This window comes from Mesoplodon mirus (assembly GCF_964341445.2).
Source record: "Mesoplodon mirus genome assembly, chromosome: 18".
NCBI classification, from domain to species: domain Eukaryota; kingdom Metazoa; phylum Chordata; class Mammalia; order Artiodactyla; family Ziphiidae; genus Mesoplodon; species Mesoplodon mirus.
In genome coordinates this window covers 49,128,632-49,156,513 of record NC_138994.1, presented here as the reverse complement: position 1 = coordinate 49,156,513, position 27,882 = coordinate 49,128,632, and the positions used below count along the sequence as shown (strand labels likewise).

Below are 27,882 nucleotides of genomic sequence, written 5' to 3'. Positions count from 1 at the left end.
CCCGGTCCAGGAGGATCCCACATGCCGCGGAGTGGCTGGGCCCGTGAGCCATGGCCGCTGAGCCTGCACGTCCGGAGCCTGTGCTCCGCAACGGGAGAGGCCACAACAGTGAGAGGCCCGCGTACTGCAAAAAAAAAAAAAAAAAAAAAGACACGGGCCGCACACACCACCAACCTTCCTGGGCACCCGCACCCCACCCCCGCCCCCACCGCCTCGTGCTACACAGCACACTAGCCCAGCTGGGCCCCCTGGGCCCGAGTGCGGAGCTGTTTTGCTTTAGTTTCGGTTCCCAGCAACCCCTCCTCCCCACCTACCACACTCGCCCACCTGGAGCAGCAGTAGACAGGATGGCAGGAGAGAAGGCAGCCCTTTCAGTATCTGTGGGCATCTCCTGCATCTTGAAGCCTCAGACCCGAGAGCTGCCACCTGGCCGAGCTCAGAGCTCTACCTTGTTTCTACAGCTTTCTTGCTGGTCAGACGGGCTTCTCTTCTTCCAGAGTCTTCAGGAACCTCCCCTATCCAGCCCACCTGTTTGTGGCCTGGCCTCCTCGGAGCACTGTGAGGCCCAGGTGAGTGGGGTCAGCACTTGGGTGGCCCCTGAGGGGAGGAAGAGGGACTAGTGATGGGGCACCTTCTCTCAGGTAGTGCTGTCTGTGCATGGGATGAATGGCTTCAGGAGGTAGGCAGCTAGCAGGTCTTGGGAGTTTAAGCACAGGGGCCAGACACTTTCCAGAGATTCTGTGGAGAAAATCCAGCCACTGACAAAGCCTGGGGTGTCCTCACCTGGGTCTCTACTGTCCCACCTCCATGAGAGGTTGGAAACTTGTGAGGGCATTTCTGGAGTGCTTCTAGCGGTTTGTGCCTTCTAGGGTTTGGGGACCAGGTATACTAAACTCATGCAGTGGGTTGGGAGTTGGTCCCATCAAAGGAGAATTATCTCTATTCAAATACCAGTAGTGGAAATTCCCTGGTGCTCCAGTGGTTAGGATTCCAAGCTTTCACTGCTGAACGCTGGGGTTTGATCCCTGGTGGGGGAACTAAGATCCCACAAGCTGCGCAGTGCAACCAAAACCAAAACCAAAACAAACCCCCTCACAAATACCAATAGTGACTCTCTGAGAAGCACTGGTAGGGTTGAACTGGGTGACTTCTGAGGGACTTTATTTATTTATTTATTTATTTATTTATTTGGTTGCACCAGGTCTTAGTTGCGGCAGGTGGGCTCCTTAGTTGCAGCTGGTGGGCCCCTTAGTTGCAGCATGCAGGCTACTTAGTTGTGGCATGCGAACTCTTAGTTGTAGCATGCATGCGGGATCCAGTTCCCCGACCAGGGATTGAACCCTGGCCCCCTGCATTGGGAGCATGGAGTCTTACCCACTGCGCCACCAGGGAAGTCCCCTGAGGGACCTTAGATGTGAGTGGCTGCCATTTTAACATCCATTGTAGGTGATATTTGGAATACTGGCAAAATAACCCCCAAAGAAGAGGATTCAAGGTCTAGGCACACGTGGCGTGTATGTGTGTATGTCCAGGCATACATGGGGGTATTGTGCATGCACAGGCACACTTGAGTGTTCACAGTATGGACAAGCACACACGGGTTTGTACATGCACTGTAGGTACACACGCACACTCACACATGCACACAGGTTACAAACAATCCTCTGGGAAAACTCTGACCAGCCCAGTGATGGGTGTAGTGAGCTGGGCAGGGAGATGGGGGAAGAGAGGAGCAGGGAAGGGAGGAGAGGGGAGGGGAGTCCTGGGGGCAGTGTGGGTGGAGAGGCTGCATTTGAGGACCTCAGGTGACACAGCAGCCCCAGTTCCCTTTCTGGGAACTCAGCCTCTCCCTGGCTAGAATCAAGCCTCTCCCTGGAGCTCTGCCCACCAGCAAATTTGGAGCCAAGAAGATGCCGTTCAGTTTGAGTGATGGAGTCAGCTGGTAGTTGGCTGGCACAGGTCCCTTGGGTTGATTTAGACATGTGTCCATCCCCTGCCTCCCACAAGCCTCTGCAGTGGGACCCAGGGTGCCTGCAGGCAGATGACTGAAGGCTCTTCCACTGGTGTTGAGCATCCCTTTCCTGAATCATTGGCTCTGCCACTTGCGCTCCACCCACTCCTTGCCTGCCTCCTGCTGACAGCCTGTGTCTGTGCCCCCCCCCCGCTTCCTCCTGCTCGCTGTCCTCCTTGACCATGATTCCAATTCACCTGAGGATTCAGCTGTGTCCCATGAACCTTCACCTGGCCCAGCCCATCCCCCTGCAACAGGTTTCTAGGTTTGTCTTGGGCCATATGTGAGACCCAGGCTGAATGAAGTTGCTGTGCCCATGGGGACGGAAGCAGGGAAGGGGTTCAGAACAGCTGAGGCAGAGAGAAGCCCCTTGTAGTTAAGAGCTTAAGACACAATTGTGGGCATAATGAACACATAGGTACTTTTTTTTTCCTTTTTGGCTACATGGTATGCAGGATCTTAGTTCCCTGACCAGAGGTCGAACCCATGCCCCCTGCAGTGGAAGCCCAAAGTCTTAACTGCTGGACCACCCAGGAAGTCCCCCACAGGTACTCTTTTTTTTTTCTGGGGGGGGGGTACGAGGGCCTCTCACTGTTGTGGCCTCTCCCGTTGCGGAGCACAGGCTCCGGTCGCGCAGGCTCAGCGGCCATGGTTCACGGGCCCAGCGGCTCCGCGGCATGTGGGATCCTCCCGGACCGGGGCACGAACCCGCGTCCCCTGCATCGGCAGGCGGACCCTCAACCACTGCGCCACCAGGGAAGCCCCACAGGTAATCTTAAAACATCACATTTAAAAAATCACCGCTTACGGGTGCATGTTCTGGTTCAACTTCCAGAGCAGCCCCCAAACACGGGCACACACAGAGTTGTGCGTGCACTAAGGGTGCCCCTGAGCACTCACAATGCATCCATTGTCTCCAGCAGCTCGCTGGGCCAGTGCTCTCTTTCCGCTGTGTCTCTCTACTGCTCCCTGAAGGGCAGAGACTGCCAAGCCCAGCTGGAGAAGGAGAAGGGGGGGTGGGGTGTGATGAAGCATCTGCACCCCACTAGAAAGGCACAGCCTCCAGTAGCAGTTGGGCATACCTTAGGGCATAGTTTTCCAGGAGGGAGTAGGTAGGGTGGTGGGCTGGAGTTGGCTCTTCTGGGCTTGCAGGCGCTGTGTATTTAGTGATGTTGCAAGTCTGGCCACGATGGGAGTATTTATACCATGGCAATTGATAAATGCTACAAGTCCCCCTCCCCACTCAGTGGGTTAAACATTTCCCCAGAACACGACTGGAACAGGAACAGAATTGCCTTGTTTGCCAGATTCCTGTGAAAGCTCTCAGCCTGACCTATTGTGCCTGTCATGGTCAGGAGAAATGCCAGGGGGTGGGAGTGAGTGTGGGGAACAGACATTTCTATACCTGTGGGTGGCCTGGGTTAAGTGGAACAGGGGCCTCACGCTCTGACCGTGATGCACCTCGGCACCCAACAGTTGTGACTGTTCCCTTTGCCTGGAAACTCTTTCCTTCTTTCTCTATCACAATCTGACCTTCAAGGCTCAGCTGGATCCTGCCCGTTCTGGGAGGGTTCCTGGATGCCCTGCAGGTCGTGGGGATGGGGTCTGGAGCCCATCAGGGCCCTGACTCTGCCACTTACTAGCTGTGTGCCTTTGGGTGACTTAACTGTGCAGAACTTTGGTCCCTTCCTCTATAAAATAGTAGTGGTGGGGGAGATAAATTAGGAGTTTGGGGTTAACATATATACACTACTACATATAAAATAGGTAAACAACAAGGACCTACTGTATGGCATAGGGAAGTATACTCGATATCTTGTAATAACTTATAAAGGAAAAGAATCTGAAAAAGGATATATATATATATATACACACACATATATATGTATAACTGAAAAAGTGTTGCTGTACACTTGATAAAAACACAATGTTGTAAATTAACTATACTTCAATTAAAAAAAAACTTTCAAGAATTCCCTGGCGGTCCAGTGGTTAGGACTTGCACTTTCACCGCAGAGGATGTGGGTTCAAACCATGGACAGGGAACTAAGATCCTGCAAGCTGTGCGGTGCTGAAAATAAATTAAAAAAAAAAGGATTAATGATATTTATGCCAACACAGTGTGAGCATTGACCAAGGCCACCTGTGGGACATACATGGCACAGGGCTGGCACAAAACTAACATTTGATAAATGGCAGTTCCTTTTCCCTCCTCCTGTCCAGCCCATGGCAGATTGCAGACACCTCTGTTTAGCCTGAGTCATGATAATTGTAAATGCTCCAACTTGGCAGATTGGCTGTCAGATTGGATTATAAAAAGAATCCAGATTCATGCTGTTTACAAGAGAAAACATCTAAAACAAGGATATGGAAGGTTGAAAATAAATAGAAAATACTAACCAAAAGAAAGCTGGTGTATATCTACAAATATCAAACAAACTATTATTTAAGACAAATAATAAAAAAATATTTGTGAGGAAAAACAAGAATATCTACATTATGATTACAGGAACAACCTGCTAAGATGAAAAAATCTCAAGTTGTATTACCTAATAATATATCCTTAAAACATATAAATCAAATATCAGGAATGTGAAAAAAAACCCATGGGAGAATGGGAAAATAGTTTTGCAAATCATGTAGCTGATGAGGGATTTGTATCTAGAAAATATAAAGAACTCTTACAACTTAACAATAAAAAGACAGGGAATTCGCTGGTGGTGGTCCAGTGGTTAGGACTCCACGCTTTCACTGCCCTGGCCTGGGTTCCGTCCCTGGTCAGGGAACTAAGGTCCCACAAGCCATGTGGCCAAAAACCAACCAAACAAACAAAACAAACAATAAAGAGAAAAATAACCCAATATAAAAATTGGCAAAGGATTTGGATAGACCTTTCTCTGAAGAAGATATGCAAATGACCAATAACTACATAAAGATGTTGAACATCATTAGTCATGAAGGACGTGCCAATCAAAACTTCAGTAAGTAAGATACTACTTCACACCCACTAGGATGTCTAGAATCAAAAAGGCAGACAACAAATGTTTGCAAGGATGTGGGGAAATTGGAACCCTTGCATGTTGCTGGTGGGAATGTAGAATGGTTCAGCTGCTGTGGAACACAGTCTGGCAGTTCCTCAAGCTGTTAAAAATGGAGCTGCCATTTGATCCAGCAATTCCACTTCTAGGTATATACCCAATACATTGAAAACATAGGTTCACACAAAAACTTGTACATGAATTCTCATAGCAGCATTACTCATAATAGCCAAAAGGTGGAAACAACCCCTATGTCCATCAATGATGAATGCATAAACAAATCATAGTGGATCCCTACAATGGAATATTATTCAGCCATAAAAAGGAATGAAGTACTGATCCACGTGATGACATGGATGAACCTTGAAAACACTATGCTCAGTGAACAAAGCCAGACACAAAAGGCCAATGTATGATTCCATTCATATGAAATGTGCAGAATAGGCAAATCCATAGAGACAGAAAGTAGACTGGTGGTTGCCAGGGCTGAGGTGGGGGGTAAAGGGGAGAAGTTGGGGAAAAATGGGGAGTGACTGTTCATGGTTACAGGGTTTCTTTTTGTGCTGATGAAGGGTTTTATTACTATAATTATTATTTTTATTTTTATGTTTTGGCTGCGCTGCACAGTTTCTCTGTTCCCCAACTAGGGAATGAACCTGGGCCACAGCAGTGAAAGCCCAGAATCCTAACCACTAGACCACTAGGGAACTCCCTGAGGAAATGTTTTAAAGTTGATTGTGGTGATGGTGCATGACTCTGAAAAGACTAAAAACCATTGACCTGTACAATTTTAATGGGTGAATGTATGGTATGTGAATTATATATCAATAAAGCTGATTAGATAGATAGATATGTAAATTCGCCTATGCTTTATTCTGCCTCCCCCTTACCCCCCCCCACCCTTTGGTTGTGACTTTAGTTGAAGTGTGTGGGTTTCTTTTTTTTTTTAGATTTTATTGGAGTATAGTTGTATTCTGCCTTTTTTAAAAAACATCTTTATTGAAGTACAATTGCTTTACAATGGTGTCAGTTTCTGCTTTATAACAAAGTGAATCAGCTATACATATATCCCCATATCCCCTCCCTCTTGTGTCTCCCTCCCACCCCTCTAGGTGGTCACAAAACACCGAGCTGATCTCCCTGTGCTATGCGGCTGCTTCCCACCAGCTGTCTATTTTACATTTGGTAGTATATATAAGTCCATGCCACTCTCTCACTTCGTCCCAGCTTACCCTTCCCCCTCCCTGTGTCCTCAAGTCCATTCTCTATGTCGTCTGCATCTTTATTCCTGTCCTGCCCCTAGGTTCTTCAGAACCATTTTTTTTTTTTGGATTCCATATATATATGTTAGCATACGGTATTTGTTTTTCTCTTTCTGACTTACTTCACTCTGTATGACAGACTCTAGGTCCATCCACCTCACTACAAATAACTCAATTTCGTTTCTTTTTATGGCTGAGTAATATTCCATTGTATATATGTGCCACATTTTCTTTATCCATTCATCTGTCGATGGACACTTAGGTTGCTTCCATGTCCTGGCTATTGTAAATAGAGCTGCAGTGAACATTGTGGTACATGACTCTTTTTGAATTATGGTTTTCTCAGGGTATATGCCCAGTAGTGGGATTGCTGGGTCATATGGTAGTTGTATTTTTAGTTTTCTAAGGAACCTCCATACTGTTCTCCATAGTGGCTGTATCAGTTTACATTCCCACCAACAGTGCAAGAGGGTTCCCTTTTCTCAGCTCTTCCCCTCTTGCCCATGGGTGTTTGACAAGGAGTGGGAGGCTGTGTTCCCAAGTCTTTCATGGGTCCTGGGTCTGAATATACCCCTGAAAGGATGCCCCCTTTCTCTTTGGTGGCTGGATCGAATCAGGATGAGGATGAGCCTTCTGGCAAGAGGCATAACCCCTCTTGCGTTAACCATTTTGACCACTTGGATGTGTGCAGAAAAATTCATTCTCACTGAAGATCTGGGATCTTTTTTGGTGGGGGGCCCACGCCACGCGGCATGTGGGGATCCTAGTTCCCCGACCAGGGACCAAACCCATACCCCCTGCAGTGGAAGCACAGAGTCCTAACCACTGGACCACAGAGAAGTCCCAAGACGTGGGGACTTGAAGAGTCACCCCGAAGCCCCAGGCATTTCCTCTTGTCTCTGGCTGCCTCTCTCCTTCCTCTCCCAGAACCCAAACTGATCTCCCCCTGGACTCAATACTCATAGCAATGTGTTGAGCCTATTCTGTGTGTGTGTTTTATCAGAAGGAAGAAAGTGCAGACCTTGCACAGATCAGTGCCTCTCCCTGAGGCTCTTCTGTTTCATAGATGCCTGGGACCCCAAGCGGCTCCTTACAGGGTTTCCTCTAAACCAGGGGTCTGCTGACTCTGACGTGTTAGCAAAACTGGTTGGTGGCCTGTGTTTCTTGAATCCTGAGCTACTAATGGTCTTAACATTTGTTGGTTTAGAAAAATACATTTCCCCTCCTCCTCCAGGATCTCCCCAACTCACACAAGAGGAATTCCGTGGAACATGATTGTTTCTGCCTCATCGCAGGCATGGTGATAATGAAGTCACCCTGTCACAGGAGATTTCCTGTTGAATGTGTGGGCACCCTGAGCTCACCCTGGGAAAGACATGTCCCTGTCCCAAGAGAAGGGCCCCTGAGAGCAGAAGAGGGAGGAAAAGGGTACCCTCTTCCCCTTTTCCATCTTCCTTTCCTCCCACCCCAATTCTGCTACCGAGGAAGGATTTGAATTAGAACCTGGACAATGAGGCTACACCCAATGGACAGATGGGAAGACTGAGGCCCCAGCCCCGGAGCCTTTGCCTGGCTGGCTGAGTCACTGGAGACCCCTGCTTCTAGTAGGCATGTGCTGACTCCAGGTGTTCTTGGAGACCCTCACAGTGGTGAGCTGACCGTTTAGCCCTCCTGTCCAGCCTTGGAACTACCCTGCCATGGATCTGACTCTTAGCAAAAAAGCTATCTTTAGCAACACCTGGTGGTCACTGACCATCATAACTCTGATCTGCCTTAAAGGCTGATTGATCCTCAGAAGCAAAGAGCTTATCCAGTCACATAACTTTATTTCATGGAGAAAGTTCAGAGAATAGCACTGACCTACCAGAAGTCACACAGCAATTCACTCCCTTCTTTATGAAAATGTGAATGAGCCCAGCCTGAGTGCCAGGTGCTAGTGACAGCAGCAGCTGCTAACACCGACCGTGGGAAGGAAAGAAAACAAACAAGAAAGCTATCAGGACGTCCCTGGTGGTCCAATGGTTAATACTTTGCCTTCCAATGCAGTGGGTGTGGGTTCAGTCCCAGGTCGAGGAGCTAAGATCTCACATGCCTCGAGGCCAAAAAACCAAAACATAAAACAGAAGCAATGGCTTCCCTGGTGGCGCAGTGGTTGAGAGTCTGCCTGCCGATGCAGGGGACATGGGTTCGTGCCCCGGTCCGGGAAGATCCCACATGCCGCGGAGCGGCTAGGCCCGTGAGCCATGGCCGCTGAGCCTGCGCGTCCGGAGCCTGTGCTCCACAGCGGGAGAGGCCACAACAGTGAGAGGCCCGCGTACCGCAAAAAAAAAAAAAAAAAAAAAAAAAAAAAAAACAGAAGCAATATCGTAACAAATTCAATAAAGACTTAAAAAAAATAGTCCACATCAAAAAAAAAAAATCTGGGGAAGCTGGGACGAAGTGAGAGAGTGGCATGGACATATATACACTACCAAATGTCAAAGAGATGGCTAGTGGGAAGCAGCCGCATAGCGCAGGGAGATCAGCTCAGTGCTTTGTGACCACCTAGAGGGTGGAATACGGAGGGTGGGAGGGAGACGCAAGAGGGAGGGGATATGGGGATATATGTATACATATAGCTGATTCACTTTGTTGTATAGCAGAAACTAACACAGCATTGTAAAGCAATTATACTCCAATAAAGGTTTTTTTTTTTTTTTTTTTTTTTTTTCCGGTACACAGTCCTCTTACTGTTGTGGCCTCTCCCTTTGCGGAGCACAGGCTCCGGACGCACAGGCTCAGCAGCCATGGCTCACGGGCCTAGCCGCTCCGCGGCATGTGGGATCTTCCCGGACCAGGGCACGAACCCGTGTCCCCTGCATCAGCAGGCGGACTCTCAACCACTGCGCCACCAGGGAAGCCCCAATAAAGGTATTTTTAAAAAATTAAAAAAAAAAAACAAACTAGCAGACAATGATAGGAGCCATGCAGAGCATTCAACTATGAAGCTGGGACAGAGAGTGACTGGGTGACTTTTTTTTTTTTAATTGAAGTAGTTGATTTACAATGTTGTGTTAATTACTGCTGTATAGCAAAGTGATTCAGTTATACATATATACATTCTTTTTTAAAAAATATTTATTTTATTTATTTATTATTTAGGCTGAAATGGGTCTTAGTTGTGGCACGTGGGGTCTTTTAGTTGAGGCATGTGAACTCTTAGTTGTGGTATGCATGCGGGATCTAATTCCCAATTGAACCTGGGGCCCCTGCACTGGGGGCTCAGAGTCTTACCCCCTGGACAACCAGGGAAGTCTCTATACATTCTTTCTTCAATATTCTTTTCCTTTCTGGTTTATCATGGGATATTGAATACAGTTCTCTGTGCTATACAGTAGGACCTTGTTGTTGATCCATTCTATATATAAAAGCTTCCATCTGCTAACCCCAACCTCCCCATCCATCCCTCTCCCAACCCCCTCCCCCTCCCACCAGTCTGTTCTCATTGTCCATGATTCTGTTTCTGTTTCACAGATAGGTTCATTTGTGTCTTATTTTATTTATTTTTTGAGGCTATTGTGAGCAGAATTGTTTTCTCAATTTCATTTGGTTATTCTTTTTTTTAATTCTTAAAAAAAACTTTAAAAATGAGATATAGTTGATATATCATTTCATTTTGTATTGTTCATTGCAAGTGTATAGAAATACAATGTAAACTTGCTGAACTCATTTATTAGTTCTAAAGGTCCTTTAGTGGATTCCTTAGAGTTTTCCATATAAAAGATCATATCATCTGCGACTAGAGATAGTTTTAATTCTTCCTTTCCAATCTGGGTACCTTTTATTTCTTTTTCTTGACTAATTGCCCTGACTACAACCTCCACTAAAATGTTAAGTAGAAGTGGTGAGAGCAGACATTCTCGTCTTATTCCTGATCTTAGGGGAAAAACATCCAGTCTTTTACCATTAAGTATGTTAGTTGTGGATTTTTCATAGATGCCCTTTTTCAGAATGAGGAAGTTCCATTCTATTCTTAGTTTGAGTGCTTTTAATCAGGAAAGGGTATGGGATTTGTTAAATGCCTTTTTTTTTTTGCATCCATTGAGATGATATGATTTTTGTTTATTGATGTGATATATTACATTAATTGATTTTTCAGATATTAAACCAACCTTGCATCCCTACGATAAATCCTGCTTGGTCATGGTGTATAATTCTTTTTTTTTTTTAATTTTATTTATTTCTGGCTGTGTTGGGTCTTTGTTGCTGTGCACGGGCTTTCTCTAGTTGTGGCGAGTGGAGGCTACTCTTCATTGCGGTGCGCAGGCTTCTCATTGTGGTGACTTCTCTTGTTCTGGAGCATGGGCTCTAGGCACGCAGTCTTCAGTAGTTGTGGCATGTGGCCTCAGTAGTTGTGGCTTACGGGCTTAGTTGCTCTGCGGCATGTGGGATCTTCCCAGAACAGGGATTGAACCTGTGTCCCCTGCATTGGCAGGCGGATTCTTAACCACTGCGCCAACAGGGAAGTCCCGTGTATAATTCTTATAATTAAAAATATTATTATTGTTTTAAGCCATAAAATTTGGGCGTAATTTGCTAAGCAGCAACAGATAAGTAGTTCAAGCTGCTTGGTGTGGGGACCATGGGCTCCTTGCCCCCTTAGTTGCCAGAGTAATGTGGTCAAGAGTGAGGTGGTTACCTGCTGCAGTGTCTGTTCTCTTGGGCAGCTATGAAGGCCTCATCTCTCCAGTGGCTTGGTGGTGGGGTAGTCTCACGTGGAGCCAGGAGCCAGGAACTCCTTCTTCTCTTTGGTGGTGTGAGTGTAACAGCTGGACACGTGACACCTAGAGGCAGAGCTGGAACTAGAACCTGAGCTTCAGGTCCCTGGGTCTCCAAATTCTTTCACTGGGCGTCATGACTCAGCTTGTCCTCCTGTCGCTTTCAGTTATGCTTGAATACATGGGGTAGACAGGCGTTGTCTTCTTGCATGAGGGTCTAGGTTGCCCCTGGAAAATAAATTGCCCTAAATAACAAGAGAGTCAGGGCTTCCAGCTTAACTTTTTATTTTTATTTTTGGCTGCGCCACGTGGCAGGTGGGATCTTAGTTCTCTGACCAGGGATCAAACCCATGCCCCCTGCAGTGGAAGCACAGAGTCCTAACCACTGGACCACCAGGGAAGTGGTGGCTCAGGCCACCACTTAGGCTGTGCTCTACTCCTCAGATCCTAGTCCACACCAAAAGGGAAGGGAGCTGTGAACACTAATACAGGGATTGCTTCCCCAGGTCTGCCGGAAGCCCCACAGAGAGGTGTCCTTGTGTGCAGAGAGCTCCTAGGTGCTCTATACTTGAGAGAACATTCTGTGCACAAGCACGCCACCCTCTGCATGATCCCCAAAGAAGTGTGTTGGGTCATGTTTTCAAAAGGGGACAGAGTTCTAGCTATTTGCTAGTAAAGGCTGGAGCGACAGAAATACCTCTGCTGAGTGGCTTCCCTGGTGGTCAGTGGCTAAGAATCTGCCTGCCAATGCAGGGGACATGGGTTCGAGCCCTGGTCTGGGAAGATCCCACATGCCACAGAGCAACTAAGCCCGTGCACCACAACTACTGAGCCTGTGCTCAAGAGCCTGCGAGCCACAACTACTGAGTCCATGTGCCACAACTACTGAAGGCCGCAAGCCTAGAGCCCATGCTCTGCAACAAGAGAAGCCACCGCAATGAGAAGCCCGCGCACTGCAATGAAGAGTAGCCCCTGCTCGCCACAACTAGAGAAAGCCAGTGCACAGCCAAAAATAAGAATGAATGAATGAATAAATAAATAAATAAATAAATAAATAAATAAATAAATAAAAAGAAATACCTCTGCTGAAAATAATTAGTCCCAGGCTGGTGCATCTGGTCACCTGAGAAGCATGTTTCATTCACTCAATCAGAACATCCATCTGTCTTGCTGCTCTGGTCAAGGCCTGGGCCAGACTCTGGAGGAAGCAGAAAGAGTGCCTTTCCTTTGAGGGGCTTTTACTGACTCATGGGAAAGAGAGAAAATCCCAATAACGAGCAGTAAGTTTCAGGATAAAGATAAGTACTCAGCCAAGCCTGCAGGCTTCCTGGAGGAGGTGACCTCTGAGTGGAGTTTGGAAACACCAGTAGGAGGTGGCATCATGAGCCCAATGGGTGGATATTGAGAGCTCAGGGAACACTGAGAGCCGGGGATGGGGGAAGTTTAGAAAATTCCCTTCCTTTGTTTCATCTGTCTCTGCCCACTTCTCTTTCCCTCTCCCTTTCTTCCTTTCCTTCTCTTTTCCCATCTTCCCTTTAGTTTGGCAGCCTCCCTCAGCCTCACCCTGCCCCCAGTTCAGGCCCACCGCTCACCAGGGCTGGGTCCCTATTAACTGCTAGTCCTTGTATTCATAGCTTCCAAGGAAAAGGAGGAATTTTCAAAATTGCTACCAAATCAAGAGAGCCCAGGGAATTCCTTGGAGGTCTAGTGGTTAGGACTCGGCTCTTTCACTGCTGGGGCCCGGCTTTGATCCCTGATTGGGGATCTAAGATCCTGCAAGCCTCGTGGTATGGCCAAAAAAGAAAAACAAAACAAAACAGGAGAGCCCAGGTGAAGAGGGGAAGTGGGCTTCTGCAGGCACAAAATCCTGACCTTACTGGTGTAGCTGCGCCCATGCAGCACCAGCAGCCCTGACCCTACCTCAGCCACAGGTATGGCACATGGTCGGTCATGTTTATCTTGTTTTGTTTCATAGCGTTATTTTTTGGTGTGATCATAAAAACTATACAGGCCACTACTTTTTATTTTTTAATATTATTATGTAAGTGAGATACTGCAGAAAATTTAGTATATACAAATGAGACAGTGAGGTAGTACAGGGAATTCCCTGGTGTTCCAGTGGTTAGGACTCGGTGCTCTCACTACTGGGGCCTGGGTTCAATCCCTTGTTGGGGAACTAAGATCCCGTAAGCACGGCCCAAAAAAAAAAAAAAAAAAAAGATAGTATAGCAAAAAGGAGAGGAGCACAGAGTTCAGAACGAGGTGGGGCAGTTATTTAGCCTCTTTGGGGCTGTTTCTGATTCTAAAAAATAAGTATAATTATCATACCCAATTCACAGGTAGTTGGCAGTGTCCAGCACATGGTGAGTACGATTTAATATTTGCTACTATTACTATTGGCAAGTAAAGAAAAAAGAAAAGAAAAGAAAGGAAAAAAATACCTATAATTCTAGGAGCCTGAGATAAATACTGTTAACTCTTTGGGATATATGCTTCTATACTTTTGCCCTGGGTATATGCTTTATAAAAATGGTAGGTTCCATAATGTGGGATACAATATGATCACAGCTCTTATTTTCCCAATTAACCACTCATGCTTGCATGTGTCTCATTAGCAAGAAATCCAGGATCTTGAGACCACCCTGAATTATCCATGAACTTTGGGGGTTTTTACTATGCCTGGAATAGTTCATGGCTGCTATTGCTTCATATGACCACATGGTGTCACTATTGGAGCCTGATCCCAACCAGTCCATAGGACCTGCTGGTGAAGGATGCTGTTGTGTCCTTTTGAAAACAGGCTAAACTCAGCTAGGGGCTCGCAGGCTTGAGATGCCAAGCCTGTGGCTCTCAGCGTGTCGCAGCTCTCTTTCCTGTACACTTGCCCCTAGTTAGTGTGCCCGCTCGCTTCAGGGGCCCCAGGTTAGGACAGTATTTCCTTTTCTCCTTGGGAACCCACACCAGAGGCTTGTTTAAACCCTCCAAATATAAAGGGTCACATGACACCCCCTTATCCTAGTAGTGTGGTCACTGCCTCTTGTAGGGCACCAAAGTGGTTAGCTTTCTGTGAAAGATGTTGTTTGCTCACCCAACGGCTACTTTCCTTCCTCTTCTTTACTAACAGAGGCAGCCTCCCATGGGGCCCACCGTCCCAGCTTCTCTTGCAGCTGGGTCACGGACATTGGCTCAAACCTGGCTGGAGGGTCTTGAGGGGATGCTGGCTGGGGGATTTCTGGGGAAGATTTTCCTCTCTGATAAATGCACATGAACATATTTCAGGAGAAATCTTCCTTATTGGGACTTCCCTGACGGTCCAGTGGTTAAGACTTCACCTTCCAATGTAGGAGGTGCAGGTTTGATCCCTAGTCGGGGATCTAAGATCCCACATGCCTCTCAGCCAAAAAAACCAAAACAAAAGCAGTATTGTAACAAATTCAATAAAGACTTCAAAAATTGTCCACATCAAAAAAAATCTTTAAAAAAAGAAAAAAAAAAAGAAAAGAAATCTTCCTTCTTATATGTGAGGCTGAGGTAGCCAGCCTTCAAGAAGATCTGCAGGTAGCTTTGCCTCCTGGTTTTCATGCCCTTGTGTAGTCCTCTCCTGCAGTGAATCAGGGCTGGCCTATGTGACCGATTAGAATACAGCAGAATGCAGACTTATAGGGCTAGATTGTGAAACATATTGAAGTTTCTGCCCTGGTCCCTGTTGGATTGCTCCCTCTGGAGGGAGGAAGCCACCACACTGTAAGGACACATACCCCACTGTGAGGACGCTCAGGCAGATCTGCAGAGAGGAGTCAACAGCCAGCGCTGACTTGCCAGCCATGTGGGTGAGCCATGGGGGTCCTTGGAAGTGGACCCTCCAGCTCCAGTCAAGCCTTCAGGTGAGCACAGCCCCAGGTGACATCTCCCTGCACCCACATGAGAGACTGAGCCACAACCCCCAGTAAGCTGCTCTTGAATTCCTGACCCACTGACGCCATGAGGGATAATAAATATTGTTGCTTAAAGCCATACATTTGGGGGGGTTGTTATACAGCAATAGATAAGTACACAAAGGCCAATACTATAAAGATTTCAGAGAGGAAAGATGGAAAACACTGGCATCTTCGATGACATCATGGTGCCACTGAGTTCTCCCATCCAAGTACTAACCAGGCCCAACCCTGCTTAGCTTCCGAGATCAGATGAGATAGGGCGTGTTAGGGTGGTATGGCCGTAGACCATGGTGCCACTGAGTTAACCAACCCTGAAACCTCCTGCTTCCCGTCCCTTCGAGTGAGAGACGTACACACAAACTGCAAAGCTGAGTGGACCTTCTAGGGCCATCCAATCCCTCCACCACCGTGGCTACCAACATTCAGATAGGGTAGTTGAGGCGCAGAGAGGGAAAGCCTCTTGTTTGCCCCTCGTAGTGTTGGACCCCAGGCTTCCTACGTGGTCATCCATGACTCTGTGTTGCCCCCCACCAGCTTCCTGCTCCTGGGACGTGATGTTCTTCTGCTTTATTCCTAAAATGCCTCTGGGGCAAAGCCTCTTCATGCAGAACCCCTCTAGAGGTCAAATCCTGAATCCCTGGTAGGAACCCACCTTTGGAAGCCGAGGAGTCCAGGGCAGTCGGTCGTATTCTGATGCTGTGCTCCTGGCCAACACCCAGTCTCCTGGATTTGACCAATCCCGGGGGTTCTGACTCCGTGAGCTGCTCCCTTGCTCTGAAAGCCAAGGCAGGGTGGCGTTCTGGGCTTGGCATAGTGAGGGCTGGACCTGGAAAGGGGTGACCATGACCAGTGTATCTGGGGCAGCTGCCTCTGGATGGGGGGCAGCTCTGTCCCAGTGTTCACTAGCTTCAGTGCTCTTGTGTAGTTTGCATGAGCGTGAGTGTGTGTGTGTGCTTGCGGGCTTGGTTTCTCACTCATGCACTCATACTTGAGGGTGTAGCTCTGCCTGTCACTCCTCGGCCCTGAGGGCAGGTCTGAGACCAAAGTCTCATCTATGTGTGCTGGGGAAAACCCTATTTTATTTAACACTGACATAGCAGTTCCTCAACACCAGGCAAAGTTCTAGGAACATTTCAAACTCATTTAAGCCGCCACAACCCTATGAGGTATGTACTATCATTATCCCCATTTTATAAATTTATTTATTTATTTATTTTTGGCTGCATTGGGTCTTCGTTGCTGCACGCGGGCTTTCTCTGATTGTGGTGAGCAGGGGCTACTCTTTGTTGCGGTGCACAGGCTTCTCATTGTGGTGGCTTCTCTTGTTGAGGAGCACGGGCTCTAGGCTCACGGGCTTCAGTAGTTGTGGCATGCGGACTCAGTAGTTGTGGCTCACGGGTTTAGTTGCTCCGCGGCATGTGGAATCTTCCTGGACCAGGGCTTGAACCTGTGTCCCCTGCATTGGCAAGTGGATTCTTAACCACTGTGCCACCAGGAAAGTCCTAAGCATCTTTTCATATGCATGTTGACCACTTGCATATCTCCTTTGGAGAAATATCTATTTAAGTCCGTTGCCCATTTAAAAAAAAATAAATTTATTTATTTTTTATTATTTTTGCCTGCGTTGGGTCTTTGTTGTGGTGCACGGGCTTCTCATTGCAGTGGCTTATCTTGTTGCGGAGCACGGGCTCTAGGCGCGCGGGCTTCAGTAGTTGTGGCACGCGGACTTCAGTAGTTGTGGCTCTCGGGCTCTAGAGCGCAGGCTCAGTAGTTGTGGCACATGGGCTTAGTTGCTCTGTGGCACGTGGGATCTTCCCGGACCAGGGCTGAAACCCGTGTCCCCTGCATTGGCAGGCGGATTCTTAACCACTGCATCACCAGGGAAGCCCCATTGCCCATTTTTAATTGTTTGTCATTTTGTGGTTTATCTTTTTATTTAGAAATAATTTTCAACTTACAGAAAAATTACAATATTGTACAAAGAAACCCAAGGAATCTTTACCCAAATTCATCTATTATTAACATTTTGCCACATTTGCTTTCTTGCTGTATCTTTTTTTTTTTTCCTGAACCACTAGAATGTAAGTTGCTTACAGGATGGCCCTTTACCCCTAAATGCTTCAGTGCAAGGATTTCACTTACATAACCGTAGTGCAGTCATCAACTTCAGTAACTTCAACACTGATCTATTTCTTCCTAATCTATCATCTACATTCTACATCTACATTCCAATTTTATCAATTGATCCAATAATATGCATTTCATCCTCCAGTTTAGGACCCAGTCCAGGATCCCATGTTGCATTTAATTATCATATCTCTTTCATCTCCTTTAATGTGAAACAATCCCTCAGTCTTTCTTAGTCTTTTGTGACCTTGACATTTTGAATAATACAGTTCCTTTAAAAAAATAGTCTTCTATACTCTTACCATCTGATCTAGCAATTGTGCTTCTTGGTATTTACCCAAAGGAGTTAAAAACTTATGGCCACACAAAAACTTGCACATGGATGTTTTTTATCAGCTTTATTTATAATTGCCAAAACTTGCAAGCATCCAAGATGCCCTTCAGGAGGTGAATGGATAAACCACGGCCCATCCAGACAATGGAATATTATGCAGTACGAGGAAGAAATGAGAACCTGCCAAAGCGGCAGCCGGTGGCGCCCGGCTCGCCTGAGTCAGCGCGGGTCCCGGGGCTCCAAGTCCCTGCCCTAGGCTGGTAGGACCTGCTCCCTTCCCTTGCCTCAAGGCGCTCTTCAGAATCTGAAAAGGAAGAAGTTGGGGGCATGGTGCCCGTGAACTGGAGCGCGCACCAGGGACATCTTTCGTCCCCAGGTCCCTCCCCGAGCTTGAGGTCAGAACAGAGGTGAGAGTCTAGAGGAGAAAGGAAACTCGCCCTTTGGGCTGATGCCCACGCCGGGAAAGCTCTGGCTGACTCTTTGAGGCACAAGCATCTCGGTCTTCATTTTACAGATGAGCAGACTTGAAGCTTAGAGGAACCCATTCATTTCTTAATCCAACAGTTAATTAAAGCACCTACTTTGTGCCAGGCCCTGGGTTAGGCTCTGGAGAGACAATCACGAACAAGACACACGCTCACGAAGAAAGACACAAAACATAAGGGAGTGGTGCCCAACTGAACTTGAGCCCGCAGAGGTCCGCACAGGGGTGCTCAGGAGCCCTGGGACCACGCCAGCTCTGCCACACATGTGTCAATACAGAGTGGTGGGCTGCCTCCCTGGACCTCTGTTTCTCCATGAGGAAGTAGAGGACATCTGCTTCCTTCCCTTAACTTTCTGGAAAGAAGGCCAGGGAGGAAGAGCCCTCCCTCCCCCAAGGTCTTGGTTCTTTTGGACAGGTCCACTTGCCAGAAGACCAAGGGGGCTTATTTCTGCTGAAGCTGCAGGGATAGGCCTCAGGGCACGGAGCCCTAGTGACCTCACTGCCGGAGCAGGTGCAGGGGGAGGAGGGAGATGGGATAGTTTCTAACTCAGGGGCACAACCTTTAGACACAAGGCCTCCTCCTCTCTCAAACACTGAGTGGCTGGAGACCCAGGGGCTAGAGCTGTCTCCCTACATGGTCTTTATAAAGCAGTGCTGGAGAGCTGGGGCTGGACTAAGAGCTGCTGGCAGATAGATCTGGGTTCCCGTTCTGATTCCCCTGGGTACTAACCGTGGCTGTGGGCAGTTCACTTAAGCCCCTCTGAGTCTCAGTTTCATCCCAGAAATGGAGGAAATGACTGTATAGAGGTGTTGGGAGATCAAATGAGATAATGCATTTAAAATGCTGTACAGTGGTTAAGAATCCGTCTGCCAATTCAGGGGACAGGGGTTTGAGCCCTGGTCCGGGAAGATCCCGCATGCCGCGGAGCAACTAAGCCCGTGCAGCACAACTACTGAGCCCGCGCGCCGCGACTACTGAAGCCCCTGTGCCTAGAGCCCGTGCTCTGCAACAAGAGAAGCCACCGCAATGAGAAGCCTGCACACCGCAACAAAGAGTAGCCCCCGCTCATCGCAGCAAGAGAAAGCCATGTGCAACAATGAAGACCCAGTGCAGCCAAAAATAAATAAATTAAATAAATAAATTTTTAAAAAAAGAAGAAGAAAAAATGAGCTCTCAAGCCATGAAACAACATGGAGGAAACTTCAATGCAAATGACTAAGAGAAAGAAGCCAATCTGAAAGGGCTACATAGTGTAAGATTCCAACTATATGACATTCTGGAAAAGGCAAAACTATGGAGACAGTAAAAATATCAGTGGTTGTCAGAGGATGAGGGGAGGGAGGGATGAATAGGCGGAGCACAGAGGATTTTAGGGCAATAAAACTATTCTGTAAGACACTATAATGGTGAGTACATGCAGTACGTTTGTCCAAACCCGTAGAAGGTACCACACCAAGAATGAACCCTAATGTAAACTATGGACTCTGAGTGATAATGATGGGTCAAGTTCATCAACTGAAGCAAATGTCCCACTCGGTGGTGGTGGGGTACTGATAATAGGGGAGGCTATGCGTGTGTGGTGCAAATGGGAGTAAAGAGTAAAGAGGGGTCAATGGGAAATCCTAACCTTTTGCTCAGTTTTGCTGTGAACCTAAAACTGCTCTAAAAAATAAAGTCTACTGGGCTTCCCTGGTGGCGCAGTGGTTGAGAGTCCGCCTGCCGATGCAGGGCACACGGGTTCGTGCCCCCGGTCTGGGAGGATCCCACATGCCGTGGAGCGGCTGGGCCCATGAGCCATGGCTGCTGAGCCTGCACATCCGGAGCCTGTGCTCCGCAGCAGGAGAGGCCACAACAGTGAGAGGCCCGTGTACCACAAAAAAATAAAAATAAAAAAATAAAGTCTATTAAAAAAATAGTGTCCCTCATTTGGGTTTGTCTGATGTTTCCACGTGATTAGATTGGGGTCATGCATTCCTGGTGGGAATCCTGCCCCTCGATAGTGATGCTATTTTAATCCTTTGGTCAAGATGTTGCCTGATTCTCCTCCTGTATCGTTACCCTTCCTCCCACCTGCTACTAATAAACAATCTGTAAGAGCATGCCAATATCTTTCCCCTCATCAGAAATCTCCCCCTAAACTTCACATCCAATGTTGAGTTTTGCCCACAGGCTGCCTTCCTGTCGGCCGTCCTTCACTGTCTTTGTTTCTCCAGAAAGGACATCACCCAGGAGCAGGTTGGCCTCCACTTCCGGTCCAGTCCAGTGTTGCTCTCCTGGCCAACACCCAGCCTTCCTGATCTGACCCGGGTTCGAGTCCCTCATTCACAGCCCATCTCGTGTGGCAGCCAGACCTTCCCACAGCGAGTGGGACTCTGGGAGACTCATCTCACTTCCTGTCCTGCAAAGCTTCTCTTTCTCACGGCAGCTACCATAGCCCCAGGCTAGGTCAAAAGGACCAGCTACCCTGGGTGGTGAGGCCAGGAGTTCTCTTCCCCCCAGCAGGCCTCAGGGGCTTTGGATGATGAAATCTCACCTTCAAGGCTGCACTGGGCTCAGTAGAGACCTGCAGTAAGATACCGAGCGGTTAGGGCCGCTGCTTTGAGGTTGGGAGGCTGGGAGCCCACAGGAAGTGACTTGGTGCAGAGCTGATGCATCTTTACCCCGGCACCCGTCCCGGGACGGGAGCTGCAGGCTGGCGAAGCTGGGGGCATGTCCGCGGAGTGCGGGGAACCTGGGCCCGAGGGGCTTCAGGGCTGGTCCCCGGGGCCAGGCTGGCACTCAGGGGCCATGGGCTCAGGTCCGTGCCCCTCTCCATCCACGCCCAGCCCCTGGAGCCTGCCCCGCTGGAGAGCTTACGTGGCTGCGGCCGTGCTCTGCTACATCAACCTCCTGAACTACATGAACTGGTTCATCATTGCAGGTGAGAAGGGGACGGGCATCCTGGGCGGCTCTTGCCCATCTACCTGCTGGCTGCCCTGCCACCAGCCGGCGCTGTGTATCCACAGTGGCCTTCTGTCCAGCAGACCTTCTTCTTGTGCAGCACATCCCTGCTATTCTTACCCCCGCCTGGTTTCAGCCCGGCCTGAAATGGGGGAGGGCCAAATGAGTTCCCAGTCCAGCCCCAAACTGTATATGCACCCAGGTGTGGGTGCACAATGGTGGTGGGTGGGTGAGGACAGCAGGGAGGACTGGGCCTCGGGCAAAGGTCTGGCGGTTCTGGGTGGAATGTCGGGGTGAGGTCGTGGAGGATGGGGTGGCCTGGCCCTGCTCCCAAGCAAGAACTAGCTGGCTGGTTGTTTCTGGGGCAGCATGCTGCGTGCAAACTTTGCACATTCTGCCTTCCTTCCTGTAGGCCCCAGGGCTCAACCTGCTGTGTCATCATGTCACTCACTCATGGACTTATTCATTTGTCCATTCATTCATTCATTCATTCATTCAAGATTCAGCCTTTTCTCTCTTGATCGCGGATTCATTCAAGATCGACTGAGCACTCTGGGCCTTGGGGACCCTCTGGTGGGCCTCGGGGACCCAGGGGAGGGGAAGTCAACCTTGTAGCTCCTGAACTCAGGAATGAGCCTCACGGGGCAGAGGGACGGAGGAGCCTGGGGAGCTCCAAGGAGGTGCTTGCAGCAGGCGGGGCCCTCCCCCGAGGCCAGGATATGGATTCATCAGTTACCAGCTCACAGCTGTGGAATGAATGGGACTAGGGTTGCAGATAGCACCAGACCCAGTGGGCGTGTCTGTCTTCGAGGAGCTCAGAGGGATACAGGACACATGTAGAAGTGGCTCTAATCCAGGACAGACTCGGAAGAGCATCATTTGTGCAGCCCCAGGACGAAAAACTGAGGGTTCCGACAGAATTCACAGAGGAGGGGCGTATGGTTTGGGTCTTGAAGGCTGAAAAAATCGGTAAAGCAGGGAATGGGGTCAGGCAAGGGCGTTCAGAAAGAGGGGTCAGCGTGAGCCAAAGCACGTGGGGCCAAAGTGCACGCTCTGATCAGGAGAGGAGCTGGGGGAAGCAGCAATTTATTCTAAAAGGGTGTTTGGGGCTGGATCATAGGTTTCTTGGGGGCCAGGCTGGGAGCTTGCACTTTCTGCTGAGGCCGTGGGGAGCAAGTGGGGAGACTGTAATCAGAGTTGAGGCCCTGATGGAGGCAAGAGGAGATGGGGAGGTCAGTCAGAGGCTACCACTAGGATTAGACTGGAGCTGGGGAGGCATGAGTTGGATTGGGGGTGGAGGGCATAAAGGGGAGAGGAGGGGGCAAACAGGCGTGTGGAGCTCTTTCAGCCCTGCAGGCTGGGATCCCTGCTTTCCTGGGAGGCCGCTGGCTGGGCTGTCAGTCCCTGAGTCCTCCCGGCCTGAGGCACTTTGGGAATTCCTCTGGCTGTGTGAGTAGCAAGGCTGTGGCTATTGGGCTGAGGGAGGCCAGGGGAAGTGAAACCCCACAGAGCGCCTGGGGATGGTTGGAGCAGGTGATTGTCAGCCACAAGAATTCTCTGGTGTGAAGCAGGTCTTTGGGAGGCCAGAGGGACAGAGGAAAGATAAAAACAAGGCTGGGACTTCCCTGGTGGCACAGTGGTTAAGAATCCACCTGCCAATGCAGGGGACACGGGTTTCAGCCCTGGTTTGGGAAGATCCCACATGCCGCGGAGCAACTAAGCCTGTGCGCCACAACTACTGAGCCTGTGCTCTAGGGCCCACGAGCCACAACTACTGAGCCCGCGTGTCACAACTACTGAGCCTGTGCTCTAGAGCCCGTGGAGCCACGACTACTGAGCCTGCACTCTAGAGCCCAAGAGCCACAACTACTGAGCCCGAGTGCCAGAACTACTGAAGCCCACGTGCCTAGAGCCCGTGCTCTACAACAGAAGGCACTGCAATGAGAAGCCCGCGCACTGCAACGAAGAGTAGCCCCAGCTCGTCGCAATGAGAGAAAGCCGTGCACAGCAATGAAGACCCAACGCAGCCAAGAAAAACAAAGAAAAACCAAAAAACAAAAGACAAGGCTGGCCCCGCACTGGGGCCCTGCCTGCCTGCAGAGCAGCGCAGGACTGTGGGGAGCCCAGGAGCAGCCAAAACAAGGGGCTGAGTCCCAGTCCCCCAGATGAGTGCGAATATAGAGAATTTTTACTTAGCCATTTACTTTGTTTACCTGTGTTGTCTCTTGCCACTGAATGTGTCTAATTCGTGTAAGTAAAAGTATTAAAAGGGAAGGAAAGACATACAAGTTGGTATCTGGACGCTGTGACAGTTGGGTACAAAGTGAATATCAGAACAAAACCCTCTCACTTTGCTTCTCTGTTTCTTCTATCTTTTTCACCCGCTGGCTGGTCTTACAGGTGTGGATGTGGAGCTTTCTTCTCCATCGTGGGGGTGTTTCTTCAGGGCTCCATTTGTGACTCTGGGTGGGAGGGTAGACCCAGATCCCCTAATTCCAGCTGTACAGCCATAGGTGGCTGGAGCCTCTGTTTCTCCATCTGTATAATGGGGACAGTGATACTGAGGGCACTCAGCCACCTCATAATTCAATCAAAGTGATGACAGGGTCAGAGCCTCACAGCTCAGATGAGCAGGTGCCTGGGACCGTGACTAACTCTGAAGTACCACCAAGGGGCTGAGGGGATTTCGGCCTAGCAATCTCTTGGAGGGGCTTCAGATCAAGAGCCTGCCACCCTCAGGAGCCAAGGTCAGACCTAAGTGGGACCTAAGTGGGACCCTCTGAAGCTCTCACGGGCATTCCATGTTTGTGTGTTCATGCCTCTGGAAGAACATGCTTGTGTGTGCATGTGTGCAGGCCAGGGCACATATGCCTTTGCATGTACATGCTCATGCATGTATATGTATGTCTGTGAATGTCTGGAGTTTGTATACAAGCAGGGCTGCACAATCCCAGGGACTTTCATTTACACTGTAGTCTAAGTGAATGGCTGCCGTCACTATGACTATGACGTGAATGGCAGCCCTGCACGTGTGCAAATGCATGCATGCCTGTGCGTGTGTCTTTACGTGTACATCTCAGTGTACATATGTCCAGGTGTATGAGACTGGGCTTACATGCCTGTGAGTGCAGGCTCCTGTACGTGTATGTCTTGGTGCCTCTGGGAGTATACGTCTCTGGGTGTGCCTGTTTGTATGTAGCTGTGTGGGTCTGCATGTCTGTGTGCCTGCATGACTAAGTGTCATGCTTGTGCATGAATGTGTGTGTATATCTGTGCCTTTGGGCTGTGCTGGCTCCTGTATCTGTGTGTGTGTGTGTGTTTGTGTGCATGTGTGGGAGAGAGGGGAAGAGAACAGTGGGCCCGGGTGCCATACCGGTGCTGTGCTGGTCGGCTGCAGGCCTGTCCCAAACGCAGGGGCAGGCAACTTCCCATTTCCTGAACACTGTCCGTCTGCCCACAGGAGTCCTGCTGGACGTACAGAAGTTTTTTGAGATCAGTGACAGCAATGCTGGTTTGCTTCAGACAGGTAAGGAGGGAACCCCCAGCCTGGGGCCCTGGGCTCATGCTTGGTAGGGGTCTTTCAGCAGGCCCTGTTCTGTGTCCATCTCCAGCTGCTGGGAAATGGGCGCCAGGCTGAGCGTCACTGAGTCCGTTGGCACAGAGGATGGGTGGTATTTGGGTGGGAGGGACAGTCTGGGTCGGAGAAGGAGGCAGCACAGGCTGAGATCTGGTGCCTGAACAGCCTCTTAGGGTTTGAGGGTAGGAGCTGTGGAAGAAGCAGAGGGAGCCGGGGCTGGAAAAGGCTCCCGAGTGGAGTTGGTCACTCATTCTTCACGTCTGTTAAGCTCAGCTTTGTAGCCGGGGTTGAGAATTTCTGACATGTGCTTTCCTCTCACGGACCTGATCACTAGGACACAGACAGCCAGACAGTGGACTTCCCTGGCAGTCCAGTGGTTAAGACTCTGGGCTTCCACTGCAGGGGGCATGGGTTCGATCCTTGGCTGGGGAACTAAGATCCCACTTGCCTCAAGGTGCAGCCAAAAAAAATAAAAAAGGTAGACAGAGACACGTACCCCGCCCATGGGCTCAGGTGGGGTCTGGGCCCACTGGGGCCTACATTCCAGCAGTGGGGAGCAGCCACACCTCCCATTCCAAGGTTGGGGCGGTTGGGGTCACGAGGCATTAACTTTTCCCCAATGTCTGGATGGCGACACACACATGCCCACGCACATGTATGCACACACGGTCACAACACAGGATACACGTGTGTGTTCTTTACAGTTTTTTTTTATTTTTATTTTTTTTTCTTTTTGCGGTATGCGGGCCTCTCACTGTTGTGGCCTCTCCCGTTGCGGAGCACAGGCTCCGGACGCGCAGGCCCAGCGGCCATGGCTCACGGACCCAGCCGCTCCGCGGCATATGGGATCCCCCCAGACCGGGGCACGAACCCGTATCCCCTGCATCGGCAGGCGGACTCTCAACCACTGCGCCACCAGGGAGGCCCTCTTTACAGTTTTGAGAGAATTCATGTACAGATCAATCCCGTATATTTCTTTCCTAAAATAGATCTGCCTGAGAACAAGCATCTGGCTCTTTTTTTCCCACCTCCCCTTTAATACTCACCTGTCCACCATTTAAAAAATATATATATTTATTTATTTGGCTATGCCAGGTCTTAGTTGTGGCATGTGGGATCTAGTTCCCTGACCAGGGATCGAACCTGGGCTCCCTGCATTGGGAGCATGGAGTCTTAACCACCGGACCACCAAGGAAGTTCCTGTCCACCACTTTTGGCAGGAAAATACACCTCTCCCCATTCTGAGTTTTACTAGGTATAAAACCCTCCAGGGTACTAGACAGAGGGACCCCTCATGGCTGTTTGGCTTCTGTTGATGAGGCCCTGGGAATGGGGCAGAGAGAGCATCGGTAGAAACCAGTTGGGGATGTTTCCTCCAGGCTACAAACCCAGGGATGGCAAGGCGCCAAGCCTTATCTAGCTGTCCAGCCAAGCCTTATCTAGCTCATGCGTGACAGTCTACTATTTATCTATGATTGAGAATTCAGAAGTGAGATGGTTGTCTCAGGGAAGGGTATCAACACATTTATTTCAATAAAAAAAATGAAGCCAACATTTTAATATCTTTCTTATAGACAACCAGTCTGATTTGTCCTACTGATTTGGCAAATGAGGACTGGCTTTGCCCATAAGCCTTTATGGTAGACATTTCCCATAAACTGAATGAGATTGATCTGCAGCCCTAAGGATTTGGATGAAAATATAGTTTAAAAATACAATCATGCTGGAAATCACATCCTTCTCAACTATTTAAACTTACGATAAAATGCCTCAGATGTCAGCTGAAAACATGCAAAAAGGTACAGAGTTCTGTGAACCGAGGCACCGAGCAAAAGAGGTAGATCACTGGTTAGACCACTGTATTTTCCAATTGCTCCTGTCTCGGGGCTGAGGCAGGCAGCTGATGCTCATCTTCCAGTCATATTGTAGCCAAAGGGAGACTGTCTCGGTTCAATACCCACAACCTTCTAGATTAAACAGATAATGGAATCTGAGTCAATATTTCCCTTCCCTGGTTCTTACCATGGTGAACAGGATTATTACTACAAGGCCCCTGATAAGTGAGTTGTGGGGAGGGAGAAGTTTGTGTGTATGAGAGAGAGCGGGAGGAAGCCTGTGAACACGGGGACGTGCTTGTGAGTGTGTAGTGGGGAATGTGCGTGTGCATGTGTGTGTTTGAGATTGGATGAAGGGAAGGAGTTTCTCTGCAGAAGCAGCCCAAAGAGGTGTGTGGAAAGGGCAGTGGGCTTGGAGGCCTGATGACCAGGCTTGTCCCCAGTGGCCTCAGGTGAGTCTTTTCACCTTTCTGGGTCACCGTGCAATGGCCCTAAGACCCACCCTGCTGTCTGTCTGCAGGGTTGTAGACTGGAGGAAACCGATGACTCAGAGGGCACGGTGTAGCTCTAAGAGTGGGGTGGAAGGTGGGGGGAAGCAGTGGTCAGACACCCCTCACCCCACCACTATGGGACAGAGAAGCTGCTGGAGTTAGTTAACTGATTTACAATATTTAAAATGGACACTGATGTGGACCTTACCATGTGCCAGGTGCTAGTCTAAGGGCTTAATAACATTAACTCATTTAATCTCACAACAATCCCACGAGGCAGGGATTATTATTATGCCCATTTTACGGATGACGAACCTGAGGCACAGAGAGGCTATGGGGCTTGCTGAAGGTCACACAGCTGGTAAGTGACAGAGCTGGGATTCAAATCCAGGTAGCTGCTTATAGAGTCCTTCTCTGAACCCTGTGCTCCTTAATTACTCCCACCTTGTCACAGAAATGATTTTAATCTGGAGAGCGAAGGCGTGCCTGCCTTCCACTTAGGGGCAGGCTTCTCCATCCCAGGAGATCTGCAGGTTTAAGGTATTTATATCCTGTAAAGGATCCCTACCCCAAATCTCATACTTTTATGAGATTTGGGGAAATATTTTATAAGCTTTAGGTAAAGAAGATGTGCATTAACAAGACACAAAATGAGTCCCCCCAGAGGAAGATTGATAAATTTGACTACATCAAAGCTAAATTCTTCTGTATGATGGTGATTGAAACTGTAAGTGCAATTAACAATAATAATAGATGACATTTGTTGGACATTTACATAAAGCCTGTCACCTTTATATGCCTTTTATATGCTTTATTTTATTTAATCTTCCCCCTAACCTTATGGGGGAAATACTATTACTATCGTACTCTGTAGATGATAAAAGGAAAACAGGAGAGTTAAGGATTTTGTCCAAAGTCACACAACTGGGAAGTGGTGGGGTCAGGATGTGAGCCCAGGTATTCAGTCGCATAATTTGCATTTTAAATCCTTAAAACAAATATAAAGGACTGGGAGAAAATTATCAACAAAGAGCCCGATAGAAAAATAGGCAGAGGATGTGAACACAGAGACTGCTACTCAGCCTCA

The 27,882-nt window shown here is 48.9% G+C and overlaps 1 protein-coding gene and 1 long non-coding RNA gene across 5 annotated transcripts in view; both read left to right on the top strand.

Moving 5' to 3' along the window:
* The first annotated feature begins 420 nt into the window (after positions 1-420).
* Positions 421-20,511, top strand: LOC309794042. Its single transcript, XR_014291972.1, has 3 exons — positions 421-569; positions 2,467-2,559; positions 20,166-20,511. It is a non-coding gene; the product is annotated as an uncharacterized lncRNA (long non-coding RNA).
* A 150-nt stretch (positions 20,512-20,661) lies between these two features.
* Positions 20,662-27,882, top strand: part of SPNS3 (SPNS lysolipid transporter 3, sphingosine-1-phosphate (putative)) — a gene marked incomplete at its 5' end in the record, with an annotated part of 44,919 nt that continues 37,698 nt past the window's right edge. For 3 of the 4 annotated variants that reach the window (XM_082605012.1, XM_082605010.1, XM_082605011.1), the window contains 2 exons: positions 20,695-20,872; positions 24,353-24,418. In XM_082605012.1, the coding sequence (XP_082461138.1) occupies positions 20,740-20,872; positions 24,353-24,418 (199 nt within the window). Of the gene's footprint in view, positions 20,873-24,352; positions 24,419-27,882 lie in introns of all 4 variants that reach the window. The other variant, XM_082605009.1, reaches the window with a different exon arrangement.